The sequence below is a fragment of the Rissa tridactyla genome, chromosome 2, assembly GCF_028500815.1.
Source record: "Rissa tridactyla isolate bRisTri1 chromosome 2, bRisTri1.patW.cur.20221130, whole genome shotgun sequence".
In the NCBI taxonomy this organism is placed as follows: Eukaryota; Metazoa; Chordata; class Aves; order Charadriiformes; family Laridae; genus Rissa; species Rissa tridactyla.
The window spans coordinates 130,722,464-130,733,103 of NC_071467.1; the positions used below are offsets into that span (position 1 = coordinate 130,722,464).

A 10,640-nucleotide genomic window follows, 5' to 3' on the forward strand; every position below is an offset into this window, starting at 1 on the left:
TTCATGAAGATCAAGGCAAGGTTATGTCTGTTAAGTTGAGGCAGGTGGCCAGGTTCTGAAGTAGCTGAGATCTGATATGATGAAGGAGGAATCAATGAGATTTAAACAGATCATGGATGGGTCTTCTAAGCTGTAGGTATGAGTGACAGACATTACTGCTGGTGTCAGCACTGATACAGAAAAAGGTATCAAGAAAGTTTTCTGGAGATGATTAGGAGATTTCTTGACGTTTATTTTGAGGTGCTGGTTAGGTGTCCAGGAGATGGTGTGAGAAAAGAAGAAATCGGGATAAAAACGAAGAGTCTACATGAATGAGCTTAGACATGGTAGCCAGATTTATGCTTCTGATGAGGTTCCTTGGAATTCATAGAAACAAAGAAAACTGAGGTTTGTAAACAAGGCTAACTTTAAAGCTAGATCAGGTTGCTCAGGGTGCTCCAAGATTGCTCCAAGGATGGAGGTTCCACTGTTTCTCTGTGCAGCCTGTACCAGTGCAGAACCTTTCCCCTCATCAAGGATTCTTTTCTTACTTCCAGCCAGAATTTCCCTTCCTGCAGGTTTTGGCCATTGCCCCATGTTCTGTTGTGCACCTCTGTGAAGAATCTGGCTTCATTTGCTCTGTAACTCTTCTTCCCTCCCACTCCATAGGTAGTGGAAGACACAGTTAGCCTTTGCTTCTCCAGGCTAAGCAGAGACTTCTTTCTGTCTGCTGGGCTGTCTGCAGTTTGACCACGTCTTGTGTATTGTGCTGTGTAGAGTGGAATCACCGATTTACTTGACTTGTTGGGTATGCTCTTGCTAACGTAGGGCAGTATAATTAGCCTTTTGCTGTAAGGACGCACTACTGACTCATGCTCAACTTGTTGTCTACGGGAAACCACAGGTCCTTTTCTGCAGAGCTGCAACCTGTGGCTCTTTTGGTCTAGAGTACAAATTTTAGGAAAGATTTCTTCACAGGAAGGGTTCTCAAACGTTTGAACAGGCTGCCCAGGGAAGTAATGGAATTGCCATCCCTGGAGGTATTTAAAGGATGGGCAGATGTGGTGCTTAGGGACATGGTTTAGCGGTGGTTTTGGCAGTGTTACGTTGATGGTTGGACTCAATGATCTTAAAGGTCCCTTCCAACCTAGACGATTCTATGATTCTAGCCAGTCCTCAGCCTGCAATGACATCTCCTGCCCCAAGTACAGGACATTGTGTTTGTCTTTGTTGAACTTCTTGAGGCCCATTTCTCCAGTCTTTCTGAATGGTAGCCCTGCCCCGCAGTTTTTCAGCTATTCCCCCCAGTTTGATGTCATATGTGAAACTGATGAGGGTGCTTACGTCCCATCATCACAGTCATTGATGAAATTTTTAAGCAGCAGCAGCAGCCCCAATATTGACCCATGAGGAACACCACACATAACTGGTTTTTGCTAGTCTTTGAACTGCTGATCACTGTTCTTTAAGCCCAACAGTCCAGTAAATATTTCTTCCATCAGGCAGCCTTGCAGTCCAGCCCAGTGCATACTTTCCACATTTGGCTACCAGGCTAGAGGAGGCTGTTTTGAAACCTTTACTGAAGTCAAGGTAAATAAGTTCCACTCATATAAGGAGGTAGAGAAAGAAAGATGCTGAAATTGTGGACTTGAACCTCCACAGGTAGCTGGAACCTTCAGGGTAGCAAAAGGAACAATTTTAGATTAGTCTATGTGATGTATTGGGGAAGACTGACTCATAGAAACTATGAGAAAAAAAGACTCCAAGATGATTACTATGGCTGATGATGGTGTTTTAGGCTCTTTGTTAATTTGTTTCCTAGATTTGACATGTAGCACTTCTTAAAAAAGCAATGTGCTCTTTTCCTGGCTTATCTCAGTTTGCACTAAGCATTTTCCCAGTGCAGTTTTCTTTTAAATTGTGCTACTTCTCTAGCTATGTAATAGCTGCAAGCATCTGTGGAAACTGTCTCAGACCAAAGTTCTCTCAACGAACCTGATTTATTAAATGTGGCACTTCCAAAATAGTGCTGCAGATGAAAGAGCATGACCATTGCTGGCTAAGAAGGAGCTTACAGTCAGAAAGACTTTAAAATGATTAATCAAGTGTTATTGGCCTAGAGAGGATTCTTTGCTAAGCATTGAGACCTCTTAGAGTCTAGATCCAGTTTAGGCACATTTTCTGTACATGCACTTCAGAGTTACAGTAGTTCCGAAGTTAGTTAGCCGTGTTTCTGGCTGCTTAGCTGCCACATGCCTTAGTTTTTATTCTGCATAAGTTTTTCCTTTGCTGTAAAGGAGAAATTATTTTATGTAATCAGCAAAGAAATCTTGGCACTGCCAAATTGTGCTGCCCTTGGATTAGGAGTGTTGAGAGTGATGAGACAGTGATTGCAGTAGATGGATGCCTGCAACGCTACTTACCGTCCAGCATTTGATATGCCTGCAACACTATTTACAATCCAGCATTTGATACTCACTAACTACTTGTAAAAAGTAACTGACGGAAACTGTAGTGTTTTCTGTAGATTGTAGATTATGCTTTATAGTTCTGTTTTGGTAGTACAGCACATAGAATACAGTGGTTATATCTGTAAAGACTTCGTTTTGTATTTATACTCTAGTTTGTTCTAGAGTATAGAACAGTAGTTCTATAGTAGTAGTTCTAGTTTTAAACTGTAGTGCAAGTGATTACATGGCTCAAAGAATTGGCAATGATTTATTATTGAAACTTCTGCTTTTAGGTTAGTGGTTTATATCTGGATGCAGGATCAGAAGAGTCCAGTTATTATCTATGAGGGTCTGCATGAAATAAAATGGCAGCCTCAATCCATTTCTAGAGAACAGGTGCTAAATCCCAAGGCTGCAACCAAAGTTGCAAATAAGGGGTCTGTAAAATATGTATAAAATTTGATTTTGCATTTCCAGTTTAGTATTTAAGCACATAACAAAACAGAGACAAGCCTGCATATTTTAAGCCTGCATTTGAGCTCCTCTCAGACTGAAACCCAGGCCTCAGCTTTCAGGGATGCTGCTCAAGTTTGATTATTACTATGCTTTTTAAAACACTCACATTTTCCTAATTAAAATATGGAGGTTTTTGCTATATAAAAAATCGCTCAGGGATGGTATTTGTGGCACAATGTCAGCTATAATCTATGGTTTAAGTTATGTGGAGTGGGAATCACATTTCTGCCCTTTTTAGGTTTAACTATTTAAGTTGTCTAAATCAGTGCAAACAGATTACATGCTAGCTTTTGTTACATCATTGTTGCACATTACTCTAAAATGCAAATATATTGATATTTATTGTTTTGAAATCAGTGTGTTCTAGGGCAATGGCTTCCAAAACCCCAGTTGGATTCATTGGGCTGGGTAACATGGGAAATCCAATGGCAAAAAACCTGGTAAAACATGGATATCCAGTTATTGCATATGATGTATTCCCAGAAGCTTGTAAAGAATTTCAAGACTTGGGTGCTCAGGTATAGTAATAAACTTTCTTTATTCCAACAGTAACTGTATGTATTGAATGGTTCTTGCATGTGTTATTTTTTAAATAATCTGTTTTTTTCTTTGTTAAGATCACAATTGTAATTAATTAATTAATTGTGTTCAGTTTAGTGAATACAATCTGAATCTGGGAGGTTTCTCTTGGAGCAAAGTCATGATTCTACCTTAAGTAATTTTCATGCCGTTAGCCAGAATCGCTACCTTGTTGGACTTCCCTAGCTGGGTTTTTTTTTCCCTTTTTATGAGTAGGTTGATGGCCTGTTCTTTCACCTCCTCCTTTCTCCTGCTTCCTCCTCCCCCAGGTCTATATGGCCAGTGGGCTGCTTTTCATCTGGTTCCTACTTTGACCTTTTCGGGTTTGATGACCCTAGTTAAAAATTCCTGCTGGCATAGCTGTAAGGGTTATAGGGACGTATGAGCTTTCCTGCTGCTTCAAGGTGCAGTCCTCAGGGGCAGGGGAAAAATCTAATTATTTAAGTGCTTATTCTCTTGGAGGTGAGGAAGGTTATGGTGAGAGAAGAGGAAGGAATGAAAAGGAAAAAGGAGGGAAGGAAATTGATCACATTAAGGAGGTTTACCTTCCTGCCATATACCCTGCGAAATCTTGGCCCCACTCCAGTCAGTGCTATTGCTTTTGTTGATCCTTAAATACACCCAGAAATGCATCCAGTCTCTCAGATGGTTGGGATTGCCTTTTCTAAGTGTCTGAAACCTATTTGAATGTTTTTGACATACTTCAAAGCTACAGTAGTTTAGATAGTTGTGGTTGGATAGATGGATAGGTGCATAAAACACTGAAACAAAAGAATGTATTCAAGTAAAGATAAACCAATGCAAAAATAATCCTCAGATGGGACAGTGTAGAGGATAGGGGGAAATTTTCCAGCCGTGGCAAGGAAATTGTAGGTAGATCTAGATAGAGGAGTTGTATGACTTGAAAGTCTAAACTGTTGGAGCTAATTGCAGCTGTTTTAAATAATGAAGTAACGTCAAGATTCACAAAAGATAAAATCATGTAGTGCACCTGTTGATAGTTAACTGCAGCTCCCTCTGAATAATTACAGAATCTGGGCCTTAAGTGAGAAAGTAAGCTTTTCAGCTTGTTTTCCTAGCTACTGTTTTTATTTTGTTAAAGAGCTGAGACCCTCAGGGATGAGCCAGACCTGTCTTGAGTAAGAGGCTGGGCAAATGGAAAAGAAGTCTGTTTTGAACAATTGGTTCTATTTTTAATTCATGTTCTTTGCTGTGGCTGCCCATTTGGATAGCTTATTGCCACAGTAATAGAATCCTTGGCATCCATTGCAAGACTTCACATGTGATATTCAAGGTGAACTGTAATGCTTTTAAAAATAAAGCCCAAACTATGTTTTAAGATTGTGAATCACTAAGAGAATACATGGGTAGTCTTAAATACAAATAAAACACACTTAAAGAAAATATGTAAACATAACTTCCTCTTTTTGATCTATAGGTGTAAATCCTACTCCGGCATTTTTTTCAGGACTTGGAAACTTGTGGGTCCAGAGGGCCTTGTAGAAACTGCTGTAGAAGGAACATTGGGCTCCAAGGGCTGCTTTGTCTTTGGTCTGGCTGGTAGGGTAAAACCATCAGGAGTGTTGCAGAGGTGAAGAGATTCCCCCAAGAGACAGTAAATGTTGTCAAATGTGCATTGTTTAAAGTAATTGCTACTACTAAGGTATATGGAGGATGAGGCACATTTGATTGTAAATCTGCATATTCTGTGATTCCCCTTTATTTAGCCTCTGAAGAGCTGGGAGGTAGTATATATTTTAGGAGGCAGCCCCCCACCTGCTGATGGTGAACAGTAAGGGGAAAACTGGGCAAGCAGGAGGATACGGAACTGCTTGGGGTGAAACCTGGAGAAAGTTGCCACGCTGCAAACAAGGGAGAATACTGATCAGTGCTGTGAGCAAGTAGGTTGCCTCCACACTCTGCTCTCTCTTTCCCCTTCTTCATAGTTATCACTTTCTTTCTCATACAGCAGAGTGCATATGTCACGCAGTCACTTTGCTTCAGTTTACATATCTTTAAATCATATCTCAAATTTGGAAGTTTGAGAGTGTTACTGAAGTCATCTGATGCATAAAGCACCATAAAAATAGAGCTTTCTTCAGTGTATTCAGTGAGGATGGCATTTCAGGCAAACAGGATTATTAATTGACTGATCATAAATATAAAGAAAAAATAGGGAAGCATTTTGGAATAAATATAAGTGGATGCGCATATTTAAGGGCATAAACCAATGATCAGTATGAAGAAAAGTCTCCCCTATCCAGTTGCATACTGCAAGAGTTTGCTTGAACTGTCAAGTATCAGAACACGTGTGGAACTTGCTGCATTGCTGCTCTGAGACAGTACAATCTATGTTAGTAATCAGCAATTAGTATTGGATATGTTTTTTTGAAGTTACACATATATTCGTAATGATTTCAAATGCTTAATGTTTCTTAATAGCTTTCAAATCATTCAACTTTATTTCTGAGACATGAAGTCCCAAATTAAAAAAAAGTTCTGTATGCTGCTTGGTGAACCAAGTAGGTAGGTTTCCTCTGGGATTATTAATCATTTTTTTTACAGTAACAAAAAGCCAAGAATGACAATTTCCACTTTAATTCCCACTTTTTTGCTACTTACTTCCTCTCTCCTGCTCTAATAATACACATTGGGACTGAACCAAACCAGAGATATTCAGAATTAAAGACAAAGGTGTCATACTCCTATATAAAGTTTTAGGCTTTCTGGTCTCCAGGGAAGCAAGTCATAAAATTAACTAATCAGGTATAGAAGCTTTTCTGCTTATAATGGCCTCATTTATTCCTCCTAACCTTTGTTGTTTGGACTAGAGTATGTTTCCTTTTATAACTGTGTGCATTTTACCAGATGTTTTCTGTAGTATTAACTTATTCTTTCAAAACAGAAAGTGTGTGTTTCTAAGTCCCACCTATGCTGGTTTCTTTACTCTTTTTTTGAGAGAGAGTTTTGCTCAGTGGATATATACAGTCTTCCCTTCTTTTACTTATTTTACAGTAAGTAAAACAGAAATCAAGTTTATCATGCTGTATCCCAGAAATCCTTCAAGATGCTATTCAGCATTTCTTACAAATGTGTATATACCTTGCTTTCTTTGATACTGAGACCTTAAAAGCATTGTATATAAAAAGATAATATATTTACATAAGTGCCTTTAACTACAGGTATTTGTCAGTTAAATACCTGTAGTTAAAAATAGATAAGGAATGGTGAAACGAGGTCATCAATTTGTTGATTTGTCTACATTATGGAAAGGAACCAATTTTTTCTAATGCAATTTCTTTAACCCTAAAGCCATGTGATATGGAAATTCTAATTTATTCACACTGACTAATAACTGCATATAAAATTTTGCTTAAGACATTTCTTAAAGTTTAAAAACCCGAGGCAAATAATTTATCAAGCGGAATAGTTCGTTATAATATTAAGGTTCCTCTTCATCATTCAGCAACAATAACTAGAAAATAAGTACTACAAGCCTTATCCACAACCAAAATCTACTTTCTGCTCATGTTGCTTCCTGCTTGGAAACTAATTCCTTTCAGTAAAACTACTCGAATGAGTGAAATCAGATTTGGTCTTTGTGGGTTGAAGATAAAAGAATAAGCTGTAGTTTTTTGTTGCTGTTTTCCCTGAGCTATGAATTTATTAACAATGTATTTTTTAAATAAGTGAATTATTTAAAACTAGTCATTGACAAAACTTTAGCTGTCAGTATTTCACTTGCTGTGTACACGTCTTAAATACCATACTGCCTGCCTCTGAGAATGAGCTGGGGAAGGTAAGTTAGGTATATTTATTTAACAACAAATAGCTAACAATATATTTTGAAACTTATTCACACATTTTTGGTGAAGTATGCTTTAGCTGATAATTTTCTTTTTTTTTGAAAATGTCAGCCATAATATTGTGACAATCATCAATTAGTTTATCTGATTTTTTTTTAAAGGGGAGGCTCAGAGGTGCATTAAGCCTTTTTTTCTTTTTTACTCAGTCTTCCTATCTTCCAATGCTGTATAAACCAAGGAAGAAAGCGAGATTTTTGTCATCCTTAGTATTGACCCTCCTTAGAAACGTTGTAGAGCAGTATTTTGCATAGATGCATGGTTTATAATGAATTGAAGATTCATGAATGGGTTGATGGGATACAAGCATCCCCATTGATGGATGTTCTGGAGGAACTGCTGTAACATAACATCCTTTTCAATTTTTTTTTTATTTTTCTGTTGCTGAATCCGATTAATTAACATTTCCTTTAGGAGGGCAGAGTTTGTCTTGTGTTCTGATTTTTTACCTTGCTTAGTTGTGACCAGTGACTTGCAAATACTAAAACCAAACTCAGCAAACATGTTTGACATTTCTTTTTCAGGAAATGTAAGTTTGTATAATTGTATTATTTTTTTTTCTTGAAAAGGTAACAGATTCGCCAGCAGATGTAGCAGAAAAAGCAGACAGAATTATTACCATGCTGCCTTCTAGTCCCAATGCGATAGAAGTTTACACAGGAGCAAATGGAATTCTAAAGTAAGAATTTGCTGTAGGCTGGAGAATTCCCAGTCCTACTCTAGGCTGTGTTACACAGTTTGTCAAATGATCGCTGTTGCTGTAACTTTTGCTGTGCCTTTAGGGCACTTGATGTTCTCCTCTGTTTTGTCACTATTGGTATTTCTAATTACATGAGTTTTCTTAAGCTGTGCTTGCTTTCGAATGGCTTTTGGCTAAAGTCTTGATTTTATTTTCAGTAGAATAATAATTTATATGAATTTGAGACAACCTGCCTGCTCAGTTGCATGTTTCTTTTACCATAATGTAACGTACTACAGATGAGTGTAACTAGAATATTTGCTGGCAACAATTATTTGCTCAAATACTTTTTTCTTTAATTTGAAATCCTGTAACTGAAATGTTCTAAAGAGATGCCATTGTCTCTCATAATATTAAAGTGCATTAACATAGAATAGCTGATGAGACTTTATTGATTTCTACTCTTATTATCTGTTTATTACACAAGAAAATATCTAAAGAGGCTGTTTAATCTGAAGCAGTGTTTTTTAACTTTTGCGGAGGGATTTCCACAGAGCCTAAAATCCATATTTTGCAGAATTCTAATACTCAGACTTTTTGGACTTGCAAAATTGAAAAGTAAATATCATTTAAAAGGCTCTTATGGCCACGTGTGCACTGCTCCTAGAAGGCTGACTAAGGGTATTGAATACCTTTGAGGATCATGTAGGATCTTACTGCTATCCAGGTTAATAATGTAAATGAAGAAACATACAGCAGACAAAAGTACAGTAGGTTGTCTGAAACTGATGATAGCTTTTTTAGTTATTGATTGTAGACAATATTAAGGTGCAGCGATTAGAAAATTAGATAGAGGAGAGGGATTTTCTGTAGTAACTAATAGTTGCTTCCTTCCCTTACTATCCATAGTTTAATTCCCCACAAAGTACGACTGAGCAGATCTAAGTATCCGTAGCTTAGACCCTTCAGGGAAGAAGGGTAATTGGATCAGTCCCACAAAGCTGGACAAACAGCTGTGGGAGAACAGTATCCAGGATGGCAGTGCTTTGAAGACCGATTGGCAGTACTTACTGATATAATACAGCCAGTTAATCTTTTGAGTACCTAGATGTGGAAAATACTGCAGGGAACAGAGGATGTGGAAAGCAGTCCTGTACTCCTGCAGTTTCTCAGCCTCCGTATTCAAAAGAAGGAAGTGTAATTTGACAGTAGTGGTTAATTGTCACTCTGAGTGACCTGGTCCTTGGTGACTGGTCTGACTGATAACTTCCTGAAGCTTTTTAAGCTTTACTGAAGAAAACATTGATGCTCTGGAGCGTTTAAGGGTTAATTTAGTCATCTCGCTGTGTTACCAAGGACCCTGTGCCACTGCTCCTTGTCCTGAAAATAAGGGGAGATGATGTACTACTGTATCTGCCACCCTGGTTTTCGAGTGCAAACTTACTGCAACAGCTCATCCCTTCTGTGGGAAAGGTCAAGTTCGGTCTATGTGGCACTATTTGAGTCTGGAGCTACAGTGGGGTCCACAACTGTATGTATATATTGAGAGACTATTTCTAGGTAATTCGATTCAGTGAAATTCACTGCACTGCCAGCAGCATGCAAGGTGCAGCGAGGCTTGTAATCTGTCATGTGTAACTTTAAATTACCGACCTTTTTATGACTGAAAAATTATGTTGGTTGTTTTTGTGGTGTTTGTTGGTCCAGTAGACATTAAATCATGGTGCAATTGAATGGAAAGAGGGATAAAAATATAATCAATTTTTTATTGTTGAGAGCATTAAAAAAATTTAATTGCATTTTTTTAAACAAACACATATACATTTATTTTTGTGTTCTACAGTTTGGGATACAATTCTTCTGCCTAAATTTACTAGCTATCAGTGGGAAAACTTAACATTTTTCTCCATGCTTCACTTTAAATCTGCAGTGGGCTTTTATGGTGTTAGTTATGATCTTTAAGTACAATAAATTGTAACAATGATTAATAATGCAATCAGGCTGTTCTGATAAGGACTGAAGATATTGTATATATATATATAGAAAGAAAATTGTATTGTTATATATGAAATTTTAGGCTGTATCAACATTTAGTTCAGTTGCTTAGAATGCCTCTTAGATGATCTGTATATTATGTACTGCTCAAGCTTGCATGGTGGCAGGTTTTCCCAGTGCATGTTTTTTGTGTATTTTTTTGTAATAGTGTTTAAGAAGAACATCGGTTTTTTGTGTTCAGGTTTTATTGTGCTTTAAGTCATTCAAAATTGTGCAGTATGCATGCTCAGGAGTATACATACTGAGCAGATCTTGCTCAATAGAGTTTAAAACTTTGTGTTTATTAGCGTACCAAAAAGTGTCTGTACATTTTATCATGCTGTGGAAAGCCAGTGCCATGGTAATAGTTGCAGATGTCTTGTGCAATGAATACTGAATAATTAATCTTTATTTCAGGAAAGTGAAGAAAGGCTCATTGCTAATAGATTCCAGTACTATAGACCCTGCAGTTTCAAAAGAATTAGCCAAAGCAGTTGAAAAAATGGGAGCTGTTTTCATGGATGCTCCAGTTTCTGGAGG

The 10,640-nt window shown here is 37.7% G+C and overlaps 1 protein-coding gene across 1 annotated transcript in view; it reads left to right on the top strand.

Annotated features, from left to right (window-relative positions):
- HIBADH (3-hydroxyisobutyrate dehydrogenase) overlaps window positions 1-10,640 on the top strand; it is an 85,999-nt gene that overhangs the window by 5,564 nt on the left and 69,795 nt on the right. The window contains exons 2-4 of the mRNA XM_054191354.1: window positions 3,303-3,463; window positions 7,957-8,066; window positions 10,518-10,639. Of these exons, the coding sequence (XP_054047329.1) occupies window positions 3,303-3,463; window positions 7,957-8,066; window positions 10,518-10,639 (393 nt within the window). The remainder of the gene's footprint in view (window positions 1-3,302; window positions 3,464-7,956; window positions 8,067-10,517; window position 10,640) is intronic.